At 44.2% G+C, this 23,895-nt stretch overlaps 1 protein-coding gene across 8 annotated transcripts; it reads left to right on the top strand.

Annotated features, from left to right (window-relative positions):
- The first annotated feature begins 14,904 nt into the window (after window positions 1–14,904).
- Window positions 14,905–23,278, top strand: LOC103707228 (alkaline ceramidase-like). Of its 8 annotated transcripts, none has more exons than XM_039132751.1 (6): window positions 14,935–15,061; window positions 15,935–16,084; window positions 18,288–18,643; window positions 18,996–19,115; window positions 20,706–20,939; window positions 22,453–23,278. In XM_039132751.1, exons 5-6 carry the CDS (start codon window positions 20,818–20,820, stop codon window positions 22,976–22,978), a joined length of 648 nt encoding a protein of 215 aa, XP_038988679.1. In that variant the 5' UTR covers window positions 14,935–15,061; window positions 15,935–16,084; window positions 18,288–18,643; window positions 18,996–19,115; window positions 20,706–20,817; the 3' UTR covers window positions 22,979–23,278. The 8 variants fall into 8 exon arrangements, with proteins under 8 accessions (XP_008789850.2, XP_038988682.1, XP_038988679.1 ...); XM_039132749.1 differs by having other exon boundaries at window positions 18,996–19,231; XM_039132752.1 differs by having other exon boundaries at window positions 18,985–19,231.
- Window positions 23,279–23,895: the final 617 nt, after the last annotated feature.

The following is a 23,895-nucleotide window of genomic DNA, read 5'->3' as shown; positions in this document are numbered from 1 at the left end:
CTGCCCGATGCTTCTACTGCTGGTGCAATAGCGTCCTCATTTCGTGATACACACAGGGTCTTCACCGTGATTTTTATCTTGGAATATCAAATATTTTATTTATTTTATTTATTTATTTATTTATTTTTGTTTAAGCCGGTTTTTTATACAGTGCATGTACGAATACATCCAATAAAATTAAAAAATACTATCTCGCGGAGTGTCTGTGGCAGCTCCTTCTCTTCTGAGTAGGAAGTGTACCTTGAGGTAGTGGGCAGCGTAGGTAGCCACCCAGTCAGCTGCCCCATTGGTTTCTTTGAATTCAAAATTTTTTTTTGCCACCGAGAAAACTTCCCTACCTTTTTTCTCGAGCCAAACCTATGATCCTGATTATTTTATTAAATGGGTAACTTAACCGATTCTACAATGGGTTGAATTAAGTTATATAGAATGAATAGTCAACCATTGCTACCCCTAATTCATAGATTGCTCTATTCTAGGGTGCACCAGCTAAAATTAATGTAACTCGACCGCATCCATGATAGTTTTTGGTGCCAAATTCCAAAACCCAGGCAAAAATAATGGTGCTACAGATACATATCCAAACCACATATTTTATGAACAAACTTTCATGTAATGGCCTTCTCTGGTATTTGATGTATATGTTTCCCTTCACCGATATGTTTGGTTGCTGCTCGTTTAATTATGGAAAGCTTGTTTTACTTGAAAATCTATTAAATCTAAAAATTTATTACTTGTGGGCATGTAGGTCTCAAAATTCTAACCATTGACTAGACAACCAGAATAATCAGCATTACTATATTTTATTTTCAATAGAAAATATTTCCTTTCTCTTTTTTTTTCCTTTTCTTCACATAGCCACCAATCATACCGTTAGGATGAATTTTGACAACAATGTGTCCAATAGTGAAGGCAAAGACATAGGTTTTGTGATCAGACTCTATACTATCATCGAAGCATAGTTGAGAGCGGCTGATGAAGTTCTCACTTATGTGAGGCTCGTTTTGGATGTGGAGTGGATCTATCTTGAATGAAATTCTACCACGGTGATCAAATAGATTCAAGGCCAATATAGGAATGATGACTGCTACGGGACTTACACGGGCTATTGAGAGGATGTGATACCTTTTGAGCCAGTCATATCTACTAGGAGGCAAACATGGCTTCTGATTAGGATGCCTCATTTTCTGTCCAACATTCGCGTAAGGTATTTTGGGAGAATCATGAGACTGTTCCTCTTCTACTTCGTCATTTTTTTTTTCTGACTTATTAGTCGTACTCATGCAAGATCAGTGTGAGTCGCCGTTATATCAAAAAAGAATATATATCATTAAGAATCCGATGGTTAATTCCTTGTGGGCAATTTTTTTTTTTTTTTTAATCTGCACTTGCATGAGGAAAGCACGCATCAAGAACATTTTACACCAAATATGCTTCCAAATACGATAACAGCACGCTAAAATAGGAAACCATGAGGTTTCATTGTATTGATTGTCCAAACTCCAAGCATAGTTTGCAGTATATCTTAAGATTTCGTGTGATACATTCATAATTGAATATTAAATTACCAAACCCCGTTTCAGTGGGTGATGCATTTCAGACAAAACATGCACGATTCGTATGTGGCATAATCCTGCAGGGCTCTTAAAAAGATGAGAAAGGCTACTTGGTATTTGTGTAACCTTCATCCATCGGTTGGTCTGAACTATATGCGAAGCCATGACTGATAATAATGAAGCAACCATTCATTTGAATTAAGTTATAAAGATCACTCCTCTGTATCTTTGTGTGAGAGGCTTTCCCTAAATCCAATCATAAATGCAACTGTATTTACTATTGAGGCCTCCAAGGTTTAAGGCCGAATAAAGAATGCGATGAGAGCCATACAGGAGTGAGCTCAATGACTGACGCCGGCAAAAATTCAATACAAGAACCTAAAAATCTAACAAGCATAATTCTCCATACAGGATATGTACTGATGTCATTTGTATTTCAAATTAATTGAATGTGAAATCACATATTACTGCATAAACCTTATACAGTGATGGACTCTTTGGTGACTAAAAACTTAGCACGTGAACAAGATGAACTGGTTTCCATAAAGAAAAAAAAAAAACAAAATGGTTAAAGTAGTTTAATTAACAAAGAGACTCTCATTCTATGCCAACTGGGGCAGCCTATCTGGTGAACCACTCAACAAGTGATGAGTTTAATCAACTATAAGTAGAAAAGAATTTGAGTTACTTCATGAGGTGATTTAAGTATCACATTGCCCTCTTCCTTATGCACCAGTCCAGCAGTTGTTAAAGCCTACCTAGGCTTCACCAGAGAAAAAAACAGGAGGTCGCAAAGAATCCGAGGAAACCCTAAACAGATATGACAACAAGAGGCCATGGCATTATGAGAGAGGATGAACATTTATCCATGTAGAATTATATGCCAGACCTGCATTATATTTTAGAGGGAACTACAGACCTCAGAATTAGTAAATGACAAATAAATGTCAGAACATCATATGAGCATGGCCTTGAAAAGAGAAACTAAAGATGGTCTTACGGTTTGAGAAGTAAAAAGCTCAATATAAAATTTAGAGCAAATTGAAACTTTTGCCAGAAAGAAGGTTAATTTGTGGGTATTGAATCTTTTAGGGACAACTGTAACTGCTAACAAGCTATAGCCCCTCAACTTGGGGTGAGAGTTCATGAACGCTGACAACTCTAGGTCTTAATTAAGTGGAAAATTTGAGTTGGATAAATTAGCTATCAATACTCACAAATCCTTAACGAGCCAATTTTTACCTCATCAAGAAAGAGAAAAAGAATCGAGAATCAATTTTTTTTTAAAAAAATCCAAGTCCATATTCACTCAAAAGTCAGTAGTTCCAAATGAAGCTGGGACTCCAAGATTTGAATATTTTGCACTCTCACTAACCAAAAGGAAGCATTCTCTATGTTTGGACCCAAATGAAAGGTGTAAATGGTGCCCAAATATCTTGTGGCAGGTTGTACAAATTGAAAGTGGGAAAGTGCAATAGATATTGATAAGACAATGAGAGTATATCGTGCTACTCTGAAACTGATCATCTCTTATCCACACGAATTTACAATATAATATAAACCAAGACAGACTTCATTTTTTACAGTTAACTGCACCATATTTCCCTATGGTATTGCAATCAGTTAGTCACATCCAGCATTTTCAGATGTCTGTGAATGCAATCACTAATGATGCTTGTTTTGATGTCAGAAAAATACCAATCTTCAAGCTAATGATGCTCGTTTATCTACCAAAAGTAAAGAAAAAAAACCTACGTTCATCAAACTTTGGTGAATGGACATGACAATCGCAGCATATATGTCTACTTACATAAAACAGCTACTAAGCCAGATCCTGTAGAACTGCTTGTTTTAGGACAATCCAAGGAAGTAATGGGTTTTCTGGTAGGAACATAACCAAGGTTTTAAAACCCGGGTGTCAGTTTTAGTTTTGGTCCTCTAAGAAGAGTTTTCATATCCGTTGTTTCGATGGTTTTGGCAACTTCATTCCAAGTTTCAGAGTTCTGGTGAACAAAAAAGAAAAAAGTCAAAAAAGTAGAAAAGTTAAGAAAAAACAAGAAAAATTATTTCATATCATTTTATTGCATTTTAAGTTATCTGGGATCATAACTTGTGCAGTTTGAATAGTTTCAGATTGAAACTAAATTGTTTTAAAGTTTAATGCTTTAAGAGTATTATTATTTTTTATTTTTACAATTTCCCATAATTTTCCTTATTTTTTCATTTAATTAAACTTTTCTCTTAGCATATTTCATTCCATTCCATTTTAGTAATGCATCTAATCAAAAAAATCTATTTAAGCATGTTTCGTTCTAGATCCCTTGAATAACCTATCTAAGCAAGGAAAAAGGCCCATCCAAATAAAAAAACCATTTTATTTCACTATCTCATTTTAATAATATTTAGAATAGACTATTAGAACCTTAAATTTATGTGGTATTAAATAATATTGACAAATTTTAGAAAAACAAGCAAACATTATATATATATATATATATATATATATATATATATATATATATATATATAGACACACACTTGGTAAGCGAGAAAAGAGAAAAAAACAAAAGAAAAAAAATCAGTGTTGGTCATTTTTACCGGAACTGCAGAAACCAGTGGAAATTGACCGAAACTGAAAATTTCTGCTAGTTCTGGGCAGATCTCAGCAAAACACATCGAATCAATACTTCAACCTCAAACACATGTATCAAACTACCACTTCAGTAGTAATGTAACAATTGTTTCCTTTAGTAAGGTATTTGAAAACAAAGAGAAATATGGCTATATTTAATGATAGCGCGAAGCAATAGTACTAAACTACTATGAGAAGAAAAGGAACTTAAACTTCTCAGGCGCTTTTAATATCAGGAGCTCTTCTGGAAGAGTAATCTGGGAAATCAAAACTTTTTGGTCAGGACAAGAAGTTCAAGATAAATCCTAGTTTTTGACAACCCAAAGTCCACCTCTTTTGCTGCCTCTGTTATCATTCTTCTTTTAAACAACAGACAGACTACATAATTTTATTAGCATCTTGGTATCCAAATGTTGTTTATGTACATATTCAGTACTAGCATGCAGACTCTATAGTATTGATTAAAGATCAAGCATTTGACAATATTCTATATTAGTTGACTCCAGTAAAGTTATTTTCTAGTTCAGCATTCATCTTTCAACAACAAGACCACCCACCCTATATTTGAATCAATCCAAGATAACATCAGGAAACATGCATTACAGTTCTGTGCATAGCTTGATTACAAGATTCCAAAGAATGCAACATTAATTCCTATTCAATTTAGAAGAATAAATTAAGACCGAGTCTACAAGTTTACTCATATGGTTCCAATACCATGAATGCAATAACATTGACAAAGAAGGAAGCAATAGCAGAATTTTGTTTAGCAAAAATGACTAGTTCCACAGAGGCATTATAATATCTTGGCTCTTTGGCCAATAATCTGTGCCGCAAGGAGAAAGCAGCTTCTTGAAATAAATCTTGCCTTCTTCTAACTTTATCAAATTATGCAGTTCGCCCCTGGTGGCATAGCATACAAGCAATAAGCAAGAATTCCCTTCTTGCTGATTTGTCATCTGCCATTCAAGACAGGATCTTTCCTGCCTAAAATTGTATCTGCCAGGACTTTGGCACCAACATAGAAAATCATTAAGAGTTGCTTATAACATACTAATACCATATTTTGATACAAACAATGAACCCATGTTGCTGGAAAAGGCTTGCAGCTTGAGTATGGCATAAAATAAATTGCTATCAAAATAACTACCACTTGGGGTTATATTCACTGTGGATCCATGTGACAATGGGGATCATCACTGGATGTCCTAGAAGTTATTATTACTGTCACGCTTTCATATGTTCTTGTTCATGGCCCCGAAATGTCATAGTCACCAATTTCTGTAATCTTGGTACAAGGATCAATTGCTCTCATATTCTTAGGCCTGATTACTTATTCAAGTGCTAGTTGATGCCTGCTTATATTGGTCATCCATCATACACGCCATTACAGTTAATTATGAAGCTAACCAACAATCCTACTCTATTACTGATGCGGGATTTGCACCCCGTCACCAGCAGAGCCCACACACCAGCCGAGCAGGGGAAGAGAGAGTGTCCCTCAGAAGGTATTGTCCGCTTTGGGTCCGATTTGGGGGTCGAGCGTACCCGGAGCCCTCCTCACGGCGCCTCACGGTTTTGCCCCACAAAAGGCGCCTCCTAAGGGAAGGGTGATTGAGCCCCCCATTATATGGCACAGACCTTCCCGCTGATTAGCCGATGTGGGACTAAATTCGGGGAACCCCCCGTAACACAGCCCCCCCACTTCCGAGCCTGGAACCAGAAGGGGAACGGGTGAAGCTCGAAGCGCGCGCGCCTCTCCTTGCTGATCCCAGATGAAACGGCTAGTTGGCTGAAGTCGCGAGGGGCGCGCCTCCCGTTCCTTCGGCAGGAGACTCTCAGCCATGCGCCAGAGAGAAGGTCCACGATCCATGGCAACTTGAACAGCTCCGGCTTGGCAGGCTTCATCGCACCTGCACCTATATTTATAGCCAAACTGCGGCCCCCCGGTCGTTCCGATACGGGTGGCTCCAATAAATGCGGGCGCATTGAATTCGGGGTCTTTCCGCAGGTTCGGATGGCGATGTATCAGCAGAGGGTGGCCCGATATTACAACTCCAAGGTCCGACCGAAGCTTTTCAGAATCGGAGATCTGGTGCTAAGGCGAGCTAAAGCATCTCGACCTGCGGAAGGTGGGAAGCTAGCGCCAAATTGGGAAGGCCCATATAAGGTTCACTGGGTAAACCGACCTGGCTCCTACCAGTTGGAGGCCCTAGATGGTCGAGAAATTCTAAGGAGCTGGAATTCCGCTAACCTGCGGATGTATTACCAGTAGAACGACGATGCCAGAAAGACAGTTCAAAAATGTATAACGCTTTGCATTTCAATAATTTCTGGTTACAACGGCGTGCTCGTGTGATTACAAGGAATTCCCAGGGGGGAATTAGGGTGTAAAGAAAGTAAAGAAGAGGTGGAGACTCCGAGGAGCTGAAGATCTGGGATCCCGAAACCTCCATCTGAAGCGGTTGCAATCCCGTCGGAAGTGGGTGCTTCCAACCGGAGGCGCCATCGGCGTCTCACGAAAGAGACGAAGAGCCGGCGCGGATGAAGAAGAAGTGGACGAAGGAGAAGTCCACACTGCCTCCAACCGGAGGCGCCATCCACGCCCCACGAAGAGGATGAGGAGCCGCCGCCGACGAAGCTCCCGCTGCCTCCAGAGGAACGCCACCTCCAAGGGATATTCCGGTCCTCCCCAGTGTTAGGGGAGAGAAGGAATACGAGGGGGAAGAGCATATGGAGGCGCGGTCCCGGATCAGGCGTCTGGTGCAGAGCTCAATCGGGAGGCTGAACTTCAAGGAGGGGAGATGTGATCCCGGATGAAACGCCTAGAGCGGAGTTCCGCCGGGGAGACCCTCCTTGCTGATCCCAGATGAAACGGCTAGTTGGCTGAAGTCGCGAGGGGCGCGCCTCCCGTTCCTTCGGCAGGAGTCTCTCAGCCATGCGCCAGAGAGAAGGTCCACGATCCATGGCAACTTGAACAGCTCCGGCTTGGCAGGCTCCATCGCACCTGCACCTATATTTATAGCCAAACTGCGGCCCCCCGGTCGTTCCGATACGGGTGGCTCCGATAAATGCGGGCGCATTGAATCCGGAGCCGATCCGGCTCTCAAGGCGTATCTTCCCGCGATTTCCTAAGCGTCATTCTCCTTAATCGCATTTTTTGTGCAGGACACTCCGGGTGCCCTGTACCCCTAGGTCCACGTATCTCCGCCCGCGCCCAGGCCGCATCCGCCTCGAAGAACGCGCGCATCGCGGCCGCTTAACTGACACTCCTCGCAAGCAGCAACTGGCGATCCGATTTCCCAGGTAACCCCTCAATTAGCATTTAATGCCCATCTGGTGTTCCCCAGGCGACGCTTGGAGAGGAGGAGAAACACGATCGCAGCTGGCCACGGAGAAATTCCGTCGGGCGGCAAGCGACAGGCGCACGACCAGCGAGCGGAATTTTCCGAGGCTCGGCCCTCGGATGCCAGGCTAACCCGATGATCATCCCGGGAGCAGACTAGCCTGAAGCCCCGACCGGTCGCCTCGGCTTGCGCCAGCCTTGGCCGACCAACGAGCGGAATTTCCTGAGGCCTGACAACCCTCAGATGCCAGGCTAACCCGATGATCATCCCGGGAGCAGACTAGCCTGAAGCCCCGACCGGTCGCCTCGGCTTGCGCCAGCCTTGGCCGACCAACGAGCGGAATTTTCCGAGGCCCGGCCCTCGGATGCCAGGCTAACCCGATGATCATCCCGGGAGCAGACTAGCCTGAAGCCCCGACCGGTCGCCTCGGCTTGCGCCAGCCTTGGCCGACCAACGAGCGGAATTTCCCGAGGCCCGGCCCTCGGATGCCAGGCTAATTCGATGACCATCCCGGGAGCAGACTAGCCTGAAGCCCCCACCGGTCGCCTCGGCTTGCGCCAGCCTTGGCCGACCAACGAGCGGAATTTCCCGAGGCCCGGCCCTCGGATGCCAGGCTAACCCGATGATCATCCCGGGAGCAGACTAGCCTGAAGCCCCCACCGGTCGCCTCGGCTTGCGCCAGCCTTGGCCGACCAACGAGCGGAATTTCCCGAGGCCCGGCCCTCGGATGCCAGGCTAACCCGATGATCATCCCGGGAGCAGACTAGCCTGAAGCCCCGACCGGTCACCTTGGCTTGCGCCAGCCTTGGCCGACCAACGAGCGGAATCTCCCGAAGCTCGGCCCTCGGATGCCAGGCTAACCCGATGACCATCCCGGGACCAGACTAGCCTGAAGCCCCGACCGGTCGCCTCGGCTTGCGCCAGCCTTGGCCGACCGACGAGCGGAATTTCCTGAGGCCTAACCCTCGGATGCCTGGCTTAGTGCCGGAAGAATTTCCTGAGGCCTAACCCTCGGATGCCTGGCTTAGCGCCGGAAGAATTTCCTGAGGCCTAACCCTCGGATGCCTGGCTTAGCGCCGGAAGAATTTCCTGAGGCCTAACCCTCGGATGCCTGGCTTAGTGCCGGAAGAATTTCCTGAGGCCTAACCCTCGGATGCCTGGCTTAGCGCCGGAAGAATTTCCTGAGGCCTAACCCTCGGATGCCTGGCTTAGCGCCGGAAGAATTTCCTGAGGCCTAACCCTCGGATGCCTGGCTTAGTGCCGGAAGAATTTCCTGAGGCTTAACCCTCGGATGCCTGGCTTAGCGCCGGAAGAATTTCCTGAGGCCTAACCCTCGGATGCCTGGCTTAGTGCCGGAAGAATTTCCTGAGGCCTAACCCTCGGATGCCTGGCTTAGCGCCGGAAGAATTTCCTGAGGCCTAACCCTCGGATGCCTGGCTTAGGGCCGGAAGAACTTCGAGAGTCAGAAGTCGGCAAGACGCCGCCAAGAGTTAAAAAGAAAAAAGAGGAGGACGAAAGCGAGATGAAGAAACATTCGACTTGTATTAATTTTCATTGCTTCAGGGCCAAGGCCCATACAATTTGGCAAAATGCCGACATGCAAAAAAGAGGACAACGAAAGGTACAAGAGGTCAGCTTGGAGAAACCCCCGGGTCGGGAGCGTCGGGCTCGTCCGCAGGGGGTAGGGAGGCGGTAGGAGAATCAGCAGGCGATGGCGCCGGAGAGGAGTCGAGAAGGGAAATCCCACTCAGGTCAACTTCGGGGTACTTAGCCGACACCCTTGCCAGGCCCTCCTCGAAGCCTAAGATGAAGGATTCGGACCCCGCGTCCGACGCGTCACGGACGAACTCGTCAGACTGACGATAGGCCCGTACCGCCTCCGACATATCACGGGTGAACTCGGCGGACTGACGATAAGCCTGTACCGCCTGGCGCCCGATCTCCGCACTCTTCTCGGCCAGCGCCGCCTCTGCTCGCTCCGTGATCTGAGCCTTAGCCTCCAAGACCTTCGCCACAATCCGGTCTTCAGCCTCGGAGGAGACCCTCAGCAGATTAGCCTGAGCCTCCTTACGCTCCGCCTCGGCAGCAGTGCGAGCGGCCTCAGCTTCCTCCAGGCGCGAACGGAGCGCTTGGTCGTTCGCGTGGGACCTCTCCAAGGCTGACTCCAATTCGCCCAGTTTGGCTTCAAGAGACCGGGTTCGGTTGCGGGCGCTGTCGGCAGACCGCTGAGCCTTCTCCCACCTCTCTCGATAGTCCGCGACCTTCCGGAACTGCTTTTCAGCTCGTTCCTCCGCCTTCTTAACCCTGCTTTCGAGGCCCGAGGCGACTTTGAGCTGCTCCCGAGCTTCCAACAGTTGCTTCTCGAGGGCGGCGAAGCCGAGTGCCCGCTCTTCGGCCTCCCGGAGCCTCGCCTCGAGGTCCCCGGTCGTCCTGCCCGCCACAGCCTGGCCTCCCTCTTCCACTGCTTTCAGTCGGTCCTCGGCCTTCGCCAGAAGCCCCGCCTGTTCCTTGTAGCACTCCTCTAGACGGATCATGTACTGGGCGAGCTAAAAGATAGGAAAAGTGAGGGCGTCAGGCGGAGAACAACAGAGCTAATAAATGGTGAAAAGCGGCCAGAAGAACACTCACCGACATGAGACAGACACAGCTGGCAGCCCCGACGTCAGAGACCCCCAACTCCCGGACCCGCCGACGGTCCTTCTCCAGCAGCACTGTTTCGATGAGGTTTCGGGCGCCATCGGTAGTGAAGGCCGACCCCGATTTCTCCCCGGAGCCGGATGGTGGTTCTGCAGCCTTACCCTTATCCATCGCCTGAGAAAGAGTCCTGCTGATTGTGCTCGGGGCGGGGGTCACTCCAGGAATTGATAGGGCCCCGCTCGGCCGGGGCCTCGGCGCGTCCCTCCTCGGATCATCAGGAGCCGGCTGAGTCGAAGGCCGGACCGGGGACCGATCACGCCCGACCCGTCCGTCTCGAGCGGGCTCGGATGATACCTCCGGAATAGCGGCAGTCTCACCACCGGAGGGCTGATACAGCGTCAGCTGCCGGTCCGTGCCCACGGCGTCTCCCTGATCGGTGGGCCCGGACTCGTCGGTCGGCGTCGGAGGCACCTCCCTGCGGGACTTCTTCGCCGGCGGGGCCCCGCTCGGAGGAGCTCGTTTCCTCCTCCGGACCGCTTCCAGTAGGGACGACCTACCAACAGCCGGTCCCTTGTCCGACCGCATGACGTCGTCAATCTCTGCAACAAGAACGAGATGGTCGAGGGCTGAGAAACCGAAGGAAAGAACGAGACGAAAGAGGAGAAAAGAGTCAAAAAAGAAATGGTGGCGGGCTCACGGTCGGTGGGGACCGAGCTCGGACCGACATTCACCAAGGTATCCTCGGAAATAAGGCGGGCCACCGGGGGGAGCTGGCCCTCGGCAACCAACCCCTTCAAGGCGGCCAAGCCATCGGATTCCTCCCTCGACAGTCTCGATAGGCCGATCGGGGACTTCATCGGCGTCTCCCAGGTCGCCCTGATTTCCCAAGAGGGATCTACATCGATGAAGAAGAAACGCTCCTTCCAGCCGTGAATGGAGGAAGGAGCCTCTTTGACGAGGCCGCACCCTCGCCGCGCCGCAAAGCACCACCACCCTTTGTCCTGGGGGTGGCCACTCAGGCTGTAGAACTCCCAAAAAACATTCAGAGTGGCGGGAATCTCGTGCATGCGGCAGAGAACCTGGAAGACCGTCAGGGCACGCCACGAGTTCGGCACCAGCTGCGTCGGCGCAACTCTTAAACCCCGGAGTACCTGCACGACTAAGTCCGAAGGGGGAAAGCGGAACCCGGCCTGGAGAATGCCCTCATTGATGGCGATCTTCCCTGGAGGAGGATGGGACATCCTCTCCTCAGGCCCCGGGAGCGTAACGTTGCAGGCCTCGGGAAGGTGGTACCGAGCCACGAGTTTGTCTAAGTCCTCGGCGACCAGCTCCGACTTAATGCGGTCTGCTCTCACTTCGCCCATTCCTAATGGCCAATACCTACGGTCAGGACGGGGACAAGAAGGGGGGAAAGACCGGAACGACTGGGGTACACTAGTACAAAAGGAGAAAGTACGAAGAGCCCTAAGTAGAAGAATGGGGTAACTCACCGGAAGAGAAGGAAGAACGGCTCCGGGAGCGTCAAAGGAGAAGCAAGCGAACAGTCCGACGGCAACAACGGCAGCGCAAAGGGGAAACTCGAAAATGTCTGTAAAGAGGAAGACGGACGGGGGAGGGCCCCCGGTTAAATAGGCGGAAAGGCGGGTGATGCCTCGATGACGCCAGAGGACGCCTAGCCGCCGAAGGGTCGCTCGCGCCCCAAAGGCAAATCGACGCCATTAAGGAAGGATGTCCGCCGAAATCCTCAGACTGCCAGGTCAGCAACAACCGCCATACGCCATAAAGAAGGCGGGAAGCTCGAAGCGCGCGCGCCTCTCCGAGGGATGGCGGCAATCTTGAAGCATCACTCCCTTCACCCGTTCTCCTTCTGGTTCCAGGCTCGGAAGTGGGGGGCTCAATCACCCTTCCCTCAGGAGGCGCCTTTTGTGGGGCAAAACCGTGAGGCGCCGTGAGGAGGGCTCCGGGTACGCTCGACCCTCAAATCGGACCCAAAGCGGACAATACCTTCTGAGGGACACTCTCTCTTCCCCTGCTCGGCTGGTGTGTGGGCTCTGCTGGTGACGGGGTGCAAATCCCGCATCAGATGGCGCTAGAAGGAGGGCCTCGGCCCTCCGCCTATCCAGCAAGGAGCCGACCCGGGCACAGGACCTCCCCGCTGGGGGGGCTGTGTTACGGGGGGTTCCCCGAATTTAGTCCCACATCGGCTAATCAGCGGGAAGGTCTGTGCCATATAATGGGGGGCTCAATCACCCTTCCCTTAGGAGGCGCCTTTTGTGGGGCAAAACCGTGAGGAGGGCTCCGGGTACGCTCGACCCCCAAATCGGACCCAAAGCGGACAATACCTTCTGAGGGACACTCTCTCTTCCCCTGCTCGGCTGGTGTGTGGGCTCTGCTGGTGACGGGGTGCAAATCCCGCATCAATTACCAACACCCTTAAACGGCTACATTCTTCAAACAAGTATCAACTTGATGAAACAAACTAAAATTTAAGTGCTACAAGACTAATGCTGATGTCCTTGCTTGCTTGACTTGGCATTATGATCATTGATCACCAAAATATACCATAAGCAACAAGACTTCTTTACTGTGCAATTTTGTAAAAGACCAGATTCTCCAAAAGAAACATATTCAACTAAACAGGACAAAATACAGGTCCATGTGCCACTGCTTGGCCACTGATTTGGTGCTTTTGACTAGGCATGCCCCCTATTACCCTAAACTATAAGCAACAAGCTCTTCACCATTATTACCCTAAAGAACCACATCCTCCATTTTTTCTTTGGGTAAGTGGCCATCCTCCTTTAATACTAGAATTTTTTATAGAAGTAAGCAACAAGCTCATCACCATTATTACCCTCAAGGGCCACATCCTCCTTTTTTCTTTGCGTAAGTGGCCATCCTCCTTTAAAACTAGAATTTTTTATAGAAGAATCTCGCTTCATGCTCCACTTACTATAATTAGAAAAAAATTTCCAAGTTTTACAGAATAATTAATAGAACATCTTATCTTTGGATTCCATTCCAGAGTGACAAATGTAGCACATTCTATATAACTTGCAACATCTCAAGAATACCAGAAAACTTTGATGGAATCGAAACAAAGGAGGCTAAGCATCTTATTCCAAGCCCTCAATCATTTTGTGCTTTGTAGTGGTCTTTATAATTTAGTAGCAGTGGCCTATATATGGGTAGAGAAAAAGTTACTCACTGCAACTAATGATTCACAGAAACCTCAGAAAACATGCACTAGTTGTCACGCCCCCGCCTGTGTGGGGCACGTGAGGCACCTAGTGCCCACGTGGGGGCCACATGAGGAGGGACCGCGAGGCTCCCCTGCCAGATATTGTCCGGTTCTGGGGCTTCACGCAAGCGTCCTTCATCCCTCTCCGGTTTTGTTTTCCTCCCAAAACACGTCTGCAAGATTTGGAGTCACTCGCCTCATATGCCCAGGCTCTGGAACGAGTCTTTCGGATGTAGGACTATTGGGCCTCACACCCTTCCCACCATCGGACAAAAGCCGTCCTTAGCTCTGATACCACTATGTCACGCCCCCGCCTGTGCGGGGCACGTGAGACACCTAGTGCCCACGTGGGGGCCATATGAGGAGGGACCACGGGGCTCCCCTGCCACATATTGTCCGGTTCCGGGGCTTCACACAAGCGTCCTTCATCCCTCCCCGGTTTTGTTTTCCTCCCAAAACGCGTCTGCAGGATTTGGAGTCACCCGCCTCATATGCCCAGGCTCTAGAACGAATCTTTCCGATATAGGACTATTAGGCCTTACACTAGTGAGATCAAAAAATTATACTCTACAAATGACCTCCAACATTACTCATTTGCCTATCAGCTACTTTGCAGATCTTGGATGAGGCAATCATCAAGAATAGCCAACTCGACACCCATGAATGCGCCCATGCGTGCATGTAGCTGGTTTTCAATGATATAGTTATGAATTCTATTAAACTCGAATCGATAATCATGCACAACTATCAACTCGATCTTGCTTTAGTCGAACAGAAATATGAACATTCCCTCTTCCTCTCACCTTTTTATATGTTATCTACTTTTCTTAGTGGGAACAAACTTTTTCCCCCTATTTTACTTCCCTCTTCACATATCCTTTGCTCCAGATCCATTTCTCAGGTCCACTTTAGTAATAAAATCCAAGCCATCACAGCCATCTGCCCCTAATCCCTCCAACTTCATCAGGACCAATTCGATCCAGAAGAATAAGCAATTAAAATTTAAGCATAAAGAAAAGAGATAGACTATTCTCGAAGATCGAAAAGAATAACACAATGACCATATCAAATGACCTAGATAATTATTTATTCCACAAAGAACTTTATCTCAAAACTGTGAGGACCGATCCAACCATGCATGGATTCGATTTTTATTTTCCAAGCCAAAGAAGAAAATAAGGAGAAGGAATGCATACAGAACGGATCGGTGGATCAGAGAAGGGAAATACGAACTCGGGCTGGGAAGAAGAGAAGGAATGCATGCAGTGCGGATCAACTGTTCCGAGATCCGAACTCGGGCTGGGAAGAAGAAAAGCTCGACAAGAATTTTGAGCGGACCTCCAATGGCTCCGGCCTTTTCGAGTGTTTTACTTTCGACCGGACCGGCCAATTAAACCGGTTGAGTCCCCGACCGCCGAGGTATACGGCTCAAGATAGAGCCATTTAATTCCGCGGACAACCCCTCGAGCCGATCATTGAACCGGACCCGAGGTGGAGTCCAACCGGTTAAGGAAAAACCGTCCGGTTTCCGCGTAATATAAAACAACCCTTTACTTCGCCCCCAGGCTCCGCGATTCCCATCGGCCGCTAGGGTTCTCGGAAGACATCCAGGTGACGCCACGAGAGCTCAAGGCCGGTCTCAAACCAGGTATCTCTCTTTCTCTCTCGGATTATGAGAAAAGAAGAGAAAATTGCAATGATTAGATAGGGTTATAGATATCATCCCCGCAATGAGTGTTTTTCTTTTTTCCATTTGATGGAGCTGGTCGTGGGATCAGTGGGAATTGAAGGTGGGATCTAAGGAAGATAGTTTTCACCAAAAAAAATTTGAATGGAAAATTCTTTGAATTTTGAGCGTTAGAGCATAGCTGTGGATTTGATTGCTAGTACGAGACAAACACCTTATGGGTGGTTTGAAAGAAGAGAGAATGCTTGTTCCCGTATTGATTCCTTCTCGTGGAAGTTCTTGAGACTTAGCTCACTGGATTCAGTGTTATAAGTCGTGACCTATTGGAACTCGGACAGCGGAGCAAAGCTAGTGCCTTTTCGTATGTTTAGGTCTTCTGTTAAAGGAATTGGGTTTCAACTTTATTGACTGGTATTTAGATTTCGAGTTCTGAAACTAGGGCTTGCCGTGTCTCCTTTGTTTCTATCCTTTTTTGATATGGTTGTTGCTTGGTGATATCCCTTCTGAACTCATGATGGTAAGCACCATGCTTTTATTCATGGAAATCATGATTATTATTTCTATTTGGTTAGAAATTTACTTCATCAAAACTTTAGATGAAATCTTGAAGGGTAAATTATCATACATGATAGTTTGCATTATGGGGATGTGATGCAATTTTGACCAATGACATTATACCTTATAGCACTCTAATATGTAAAGTGGTCGCCATTGTATGTATGTATGTTATGACCAACTAACATTAATTTATGTTTACCATTAATTTGTCGAGTACTGCTGCTATTTTTTCCCCTGTTATAATGGCTTATAATGGTTGTTATTGGAGATGTGCAGAAAACAGGCTGGCCTGAAAATATTGTAAGATTTTCAATATGTCAGGTTTGTGTTAATCTATGGCCAGATCCAACCCAAACCACTTGCAGCCGTCATCTATGTTTGGAAGCAAACTAGGCGGTGGCAAGTTTCTTTCCAAGTTCAGATCAGGTTGGAGAAACTAAAGTCCAATTCACCTACTTTCCTGGATACGTATTGGTCCTACTACCTTTAGATCTAGTCATACATCCGATACTCACGTTCTCTGTATCCAAGCTTGCATTGTCCAATCTCACGTGTTCTTCATGTGATCAATGCTTACTGTTAAACATCCTAGTAATTTTTGTCATTGAATCATTGATACGTTACCCTAGCTGGTCCCCTAGAACTCTTTCTTTTAATCCTCCGAGCCATCTTGTCAAGGTATGCTATCTCTTGCAAAAGCCCTAAAATCCTGTTTCCTATCAGAATTCTCTACTTGTTTCCTTATTTTTTTTATTTTAATTTGTGATGTGTACCTATTTAGGTCTCATCTCAATCCCCCCAGTTCTCAACCATTGCATTTCATAGTAACCGAATTGTGTTTTTTTGGAACGATTCTTGTTTTTTTTTTCAATAAAAACATTTTAGTGCATGATTTGAGGGAAATTGAATTGTTTTAGATTTATCAAGCATTGAAGCAGAGAGGGTTTTTGTTGGAAAGGGAGTGTAAGTATGAGGCTGAGAAATAGAATTAGTGCATGTGATTTAGATTAGGTTTTTTGCTTGATTACTGGCTCTGAGAAGTGTTTATGGTGGTCTTCTTCTAGTTCTTGGGATTCATCAATGTAAGGTTCACCGTCTTGTTACCAGACCTCGTATAGGTGCCATGCTGTTACTGTATCAATATATCGCGTATGGGGGTCAGTTTGGCGTACCGACACTTGGTACATCCTTTATACTGCATGCTAGTTTGGTACTGATATGGTATGATTGGCACGCATTAGTGCCGACTGGTACGGCAAACCATGTATTAATGTATTATAGCATCGAGAACTGGTGTGGAAAAGAGGATGTAACCATGAGGCTTAAATATTTTGGAGTTTTGGTTTGATAGAAATTGTCTTTATTGCTCGACTTATGGGCTTAAAGGATCTGATAGTCTTTATGATGAGGATAATTGCTTGTTATGGTTATTTTGGATAGAAATTTTGGGGTGGTATGTAGATGGCTTATTAATAAGAATATATATATTGTACTCTCTATCCTATTATGGGGAATATGATGCCTTTTTTACCTTTCGAGTTCACTGTTGAAGAAGAAAGCTTTGGGTGTCACTTAAGTTTGAAACCTTTGTTTGAGTAGTAATTCAGGAAAGTACCCATTATGAATTCTGTTCAAAGGGGGCCAAAACATGAAATAAGTGTAGTATTGGGATGTAGTTTACTTAATATTAATTCATACTTTGGCTTGGTTGTCATGCTGTTAATTTTGCAGTAGTTCAAAGTCTCTTCCTCTCAATTGGTTGATCTAGGGCCTTCGATTATGCATTTAAATTCTTTGATGTCTCATGACAACGATAGTAAGAAACTTGAGCATTTTTCCACATAGTTGGCTCTGAAGTTCGGGATGATGGAAGAAATTTTTATAAAACTTTAGTTTTGGAGGCTGAATTTGTACGGGTAAACATTAATCTATATAATCATTTTGATTTGAGGAGGCTTGCTCTCTGCTAAAAGAATTCTATTATTTTATGGTCTTTTTTATTTCCATTTTCCTTTTGTGGTCCTCTGGTAATTTTCTTCTAATTTAATATGGAATGGGGTCATGGCATATTGTCTGAGCTTTGTTTCTCCTGTTGGTTTCAAATTATTATTTACTGCTTATGAAAAAAATCTATTAATATCAGAAAGTTGTTAAAAATAATATAATTGAGACCATGGGGGATCTACAGGAGGGTAGAGACTGTAGAGTTAGGGAGAGAAATCTCTTCCTAGTTAGCGGTATGCATTGACCAGTGGTTTTGAATCCCAGTTGGTCCTTGAAATCTCTCCCTTGGGATCGTTTAATTCATCTTTGTAAGATAGATCCTGATGCACGCTAGGAGGTATTGAAATACTTCAATCATGTAAGGTTACAACCATAGACTTTTGGGTCCACAACTAGAGATTTGGATATCTGTTTCATGGATTGCTTTCAGGCTCACTTCTTTGGATGTGCTAGAACCTATAAATAGACTTTTTTGGACCGGGACTTGAACATGTTGTGATTGGATTTGGGATATAGATATCTTCTTTGTTTTATTTTGTCATAAATACTTTAATCTAATGTAAATTAAGTTTACTATTGGTGCTCTTATATGAATGCTTATGGGACAATTACTTATGCTCTGCAGGTGCGTCTGGTTGCCAACCATATGATTTAGCACCAGTACTTTTGTGTGTGGAGTTCGTTCATTATGTGAATTTGAAATTCGGTACATATTAATAGAGAAATGGCAGATTCAGTGGTATCAAGTTTCTGGGGTCCGGTAACATCCACTGTTGAGTTGTGTGAGAAAAACTATACCCATTCGTCATATATTGCAGAATTTTACAACACTATATCCAATGCGCCGTGCATACTTTTGGCACTCGTTGGACTTATAAATGCCTTACGACAACGCTTTGAGAAAAGATTTAGTGTTCTTCATATATCCAACATGATTCTTGCCATCGGGAGCATGATATTTCATGCCACATTACAGCATGTGTAAGCTCCTTATCCTGGTAGATCAGTATTTTGCAATATTCTTTTGTTATTTCCATAGATCATTCTGTTCATATTTGCATTTATCTTCTTATGTCTATGTACTCTAATTTTATTAGCATCCCTTTAAACTCTTAATAGAATTCTTAATAATCCAGGGGAAAAAAGATGTTCCTACACATAAATGTTCTGACACATCTAACAGGCAAAGAAAAGATTATGAATAGAGCTGTTTGCTTTTTGGCTGACATAAACGTAGAAAATTATCTCTAGCTTGCTATGTATCAGCCTGCATACATTGCTTCTGTTATTTATGAATTTCATTCAAGTTCACATGATATCAGACCTTCCACAGCTACAGGGTGGAACTATACGAACTAATATATTTATCCCCAAGCTATGTTGGCCCGGCTGGAGGGAGCAAGGAAGGTATTTTGCTGGTGAAGCCTCAACATGATGCAGCTGGGGTGATATAGTTCTGTTGGCATTGATACCTCTATTCTTAGTTTCAGTATTTACTTTGTAAAATTTTTCTGAAGCTCCAGTTGCTGAAAGAAAAGAAGCTACCTATCCTGCTTTATACATGCATGGGTAATAATTTATAGATTTGGTGTTTGCTGTTTATAAGGGCTCTCGAGGTTGAAATAATGGATAATTTTGGCTGAGCTTCTGAACCAGGTTGAGTCCAGGGTTTGAATGTTGTCTCAAATGTGCATCTGACTCCAGACAAGCATTACCTTAGCCCTTGTTTGACCTGGGCCCAAGCAGGGCCCCATTTTGTGCCATGCATCGTGACATGGCAATGACTTTTGCTTCCACATTAACTTCTGTCTTCATTGTTTCATATGCCACGACGGCCCCTGTGTTGCACATAGGTGTTAATAGGGAAAATTGTGTGCATACACCTCCCTTTTCTCCCTTTTGTTGTCTTTTGACTTTCCACCCATCTCAATATTATATGTTGGTGCAATTACCTACCTATAATTTGCTTTTGACTTGATTATGTCAAACCTCACTACAGATGAGTATTTCCTTCTATGGAAATTTAGATTGTGTATTAGTTGATTTTGATAGCGATTTTTTCCCTTGCTAAAAACCTTAGCAGCCAGGAACTTCTACTTATGATACCACACACATTTCAAGATCTTTCTGAAAACTTGCTTCAACATCAATTTCCCTAGTAATCCCATTCTTTTCTTTTTGAGAACCAGTTTTCATTCACCTGCTCTCAGTTCAGGTAATTAAGTGCAAAACTCTTAGTTATGGACAAGATTCTTTTGCATGATAGGTAATGGTCATTTACCATGGGATGATTGAGCTGAACTGGTAGTTGGTAATGCATCAGATAGATGTATAGGTCAATTGGAACAAGAGATTGTTGAATGAGTCAAGCATTCGTTGGCTAACCTTTGGATGCAATTACTGTATGGAAGGGGACATGGTTGAGCTTTCTGTTTTCAGTTCTGATACCATTCATAAATCGGTGACGGTTGTTGCATGAGTTTGTTGCTGACCAGGAATTTTTTTTCTCTGAGCAAAGTCGGTTATTCATAAAAATGGGAGGTGTTGCTGCCAGGAATAAGGCTTCCTATAGGGCTTTTAGAAGAGTGCCTCAAGTAAAAGAGGATATGTTGTGATTCATGAAGATAATGAATAGCGTAATTTTAGCAATTAAGGTCCTTCTACTGGCCTAGTCCTGTCAATTGAAGTTTTTTTACAGGTCTTAAGATCTTATTTTCTGAACTTAAGGTAGTATTTCCTTTCTTCTTCATGGACCGAGAATATTGCTTACCATTCAGGTGTTTTAGGTTGTTGGCTAGCACAAACTTCTATTTTAATCACTATTTGAGCATCAATGATCTACCCAGATTTCAGGAATAGTTCCAATATGCTTACGAGTGATAAATGGCATTGTAAAGAACTTACATACATACACACACACACATTAGCTCATGTTTGCTCAAACAGTTTCAGGTTATTTTATGAGATCTGCATGCTATTAAGTCAATGACCATGCATGCACATGCACGCGCACATATATTTTAGCTCATGTTTGCTCAAACAGTTTCAGGTTATTTTATGAGATCAACATGCTATTAAGTCAAATGAAGTTATGGGGGAGATCAGATTAGTTATTATTTCCTTTGAGTACGTGGACGGTAAATCATTATTCGAAGATGACTTCGTTTAGGCTTGTAGTAGTGGTGGCCAAGGGTAATATTGGTAACCAGCTACTTTTAACTAAGTGTTTGCAAGGGCTGATATGCAATTTTCCTGGTGAAAGTATTCATTTTCATAGGTATGTTGTTTCTACCGAATTTGGTCTGCTCAAATTTATCAAAACTTAGTTGTTTTCTATGTGCTTCCATATTGGTATTTTTTAAGTGGTTAATGATGTCTCTTGAGCCTCGACTGTCTACTATGAAGTCATGGATGGATTACCTCTGAATGTTAGTCTGGCTGCATTTTGGTAGTTTTTTGGTGTAACTAGTATACAAACGGGCGAGCATAGGATTGGAACAAGTGGACAAATGGGGCCATGCATTATTCTATATGTATTCATTTTGAGTATTGTTTTACTAATAGAGAAGAATGAAATGGCGGGAGTGGGGGAGCATATGATTGGATCAAGAGGGAGAATGTGGCGACTGGATTCAATCAGAATCTTATTGATTACAAACAAATGAGGCGATGGATATATGTGTGTGTGTGTGTATAATATTTTTTTTTTACTTTTGGATATTGTTTTAATAGAGGAGGAGGATGAAATGATGGGACTGGGGAAGTATAGGATTGGATCAAGAGGGGTAATGTGGTGACTGGATTCGAATATTGGAATCTTATCGATAGCAAACAAATGGGGACATGCATTATTCCAGATTTGCACATCAAAACAATCTGTATTGGCATACTAACTGATGACATTGCCAACAAAATGACAGACCTAAAAACCTCAGCTAGTGCTTAGAGTTTTATATTAGAAAGGGTATATGTTGGGTGATAAATAGTGTGAAAATGCTAAACATGTATAATCTGATATCTCAGTGGTGTTGGAAATGAAATGTACACCCTCCACTATTGCAGCAGTCTCACTAAATAACTAAGGATATGTCCTTTCCACACAAGGGAGCCTTTCACATAATAAGTTGTCAGTAGGCCTTGAATACCATGGAGGCTTTTTTCACTGTCACTTTAGAAATAAAGCTTCGATTAAATTAGTAAATTTACTAGCTTATTTTTTTAAAATTCCAATTCATTGACAAGTTTTCTTGTGTTTTAAATTCCAACACAATTGAACATTTTTTTTGTTAAATATGAACGCCTGCTAAATATTGAATCTAAAACTAATCATTATACAGAGAATTAAATATATGCCCCTATACAAACTGACACTTGCATCATAAGGACCCGTTCAGATACCTATGTTTCTACTGAATTCACAATGTGGCAGCAAACACTTGTTTTAAGCATTAGCTTGTCCCCTTTCCTCTTCATCTTCCCTCTCCATTGTCCTCTACTTCACCATATGATCCTCAATTATAAGACTTATAACCTCCGATTTCTTATCCGGGCACCTATGTTGTAAATTTACTATCTGGCATGGTGCTTAAATTTCGACTTCATGTACTTATTTAACTCCCACAGATTTTATAACATGGCAAACCGCCAAATCCTTGGGCTGGCCATTATTTTGAGTTTTTGCTGTCGTTTTCGCTTATTTATACCAAAGCTTTCGGATAATTTATTGGATTACTAAGTAGCTGATATTCTATCATTAAATTTTACCTGATCACCTTTTACTCTACCTTCAGACTACAACAGAGTGATGAGACACCAATGGTATGGGAGATGCTGCTTTACCTTTATGTCCTCTACTCACCGGACTGGCATTATAGGAGTACCATGCCTACTTTCCTGTTCCTCTATGGTGCTGCCTTTGCCGTGGCCCATTCACTGGTGCGTTTTCGAATAGGATTCAAGGTGCACTACATCGTACTGTGTCTTCTCTGTGTTCCTCGGATGTACAAATACTACATTCAGACTAAAGATGTTGCAGCTAAGCGGCTGGCCAAACTCTATGTGGCAACAATATTTTTGGGGACTCTATGCTGGTTGTTTGACCGCATCTTCTGTAAGAAACTTTCACATTGGTACATGAACCCACAGGGTCATGCCTGGTGGCATGTACTTATGGGATTCAACTCATACTTCGCAAACGCATTCCTCATGTTTTGCCGTGCTCAGCAACTGGGATGGAAACCCCAGGTCGTCCACCTTTTTGGTTTCCCCTATGTGAAGATTCAGAAACCGAAAAAAAAGGGAGTGACAGCAAGGTAGAAAGATTTCTCGAGGTGCTTGATGCTGGTTTCTTTTTTGATTCTGGAAACAAATTGTGCGAATTTTGCATGCGAGCTAGTAGAGACATTTTGTATGTTGGACATCAGTGATCCAAGTTTTGATGTTTTGACTGATTTCGTTAGTTTTCGACCTAAACTGGCGTTTTCTATGTATCATGCTTAATTGTTCAATCTGTGGAGATGGGCTGGATCCATGATCTTTTGTTTTCTTTTTCGATGCACAATATGTAGTCTCCTGATTGTAGATTTAAAATTAAATTCAATTTCTTTTTTTTTTTTCCATCTACTGAATCTTATGGAACAAATATTTCCTGCTTCCTGAGTTTGAGAAAAATTCAACTTCTGATGCACACAAGCTGGAGTGCTGCCGGTAGATGTTTGTGCTTTCATTTTGGCATCTAGGTGTTCTCATGTCTATATTTGATGTTTGATGGATTCTGAGCTCTGATGGAACAGATAAAGTTTATGGATGGTCTGCTTAGCCTTATGCAGTTGGTAAATATTGGTGAAATAAACATTCAGTCTCATGTTTTGTATTTCTGGTTTGGTTCTATGACTCTTGAGTGTTGTCATTACTCTTTTTTCCTTGATGATAATGTATTTCCACCTACATAACCTTGAAGATGACAAGCCTGGGAAAAGTACTTAATCAAGTGTTTATACATATCTGGTTCTTTATGTAACTGCGTAACTGTCTACCTTCCATGAGTTGCTAGAATAAGCAGTAAATACAGCATTTTGTCTAAGTTTTATATTTTTGAGTCCCACCTGCATGCAAGAACATGCTTGCAAATGTTAGTTCCCTTGATTATTCGGCACTAATACAAATGGACAGGATATGAAAGAACAAATTTTTTGGTAACTGCATGGTCCTTGTTAGCAGTTATTTTATGAGTA

This window comes from Phoenix dactylifera, chromosome 13, assembly GCF_009389715.1.
Source record: "Phoenix dactylifera cultivar Barhee BC4 chromosome 13, palm_55x_up_171113_PBpolish2nd_filt_p, whole genome shotgun sequence".
In the NCBI taxonomy this organism is placed as follows: Eukaryota; Viridiplantae; Streptophyta; class Magnoliopsida; order Arecales; family Arecaceae; genus Phoenix; species Phoenix dactylifera.
The sequence above is the reverse complement of the archived record's forward strand: the minus strand, read 5'-3'. Positions and strand labels throughout refer to the sequence as shown.

Bases quoted from the DNA above. Each gene is read 5' to 3' on its own strand.
- LOC103707228 (XM_008791628.4), top strand. From the start codon at position 18,387: ATGGCAGATTCAGTGGTATCAAGTTTCTGGGGTCCGGTAACATCCACT. The intron at 18,644-22,452 runs GTAAGCTCCTTA...CTCTACCTTCAG, and splicing joins CATGCCACATTACAGCATGT to ACTACAACAGAGTGATGAGA.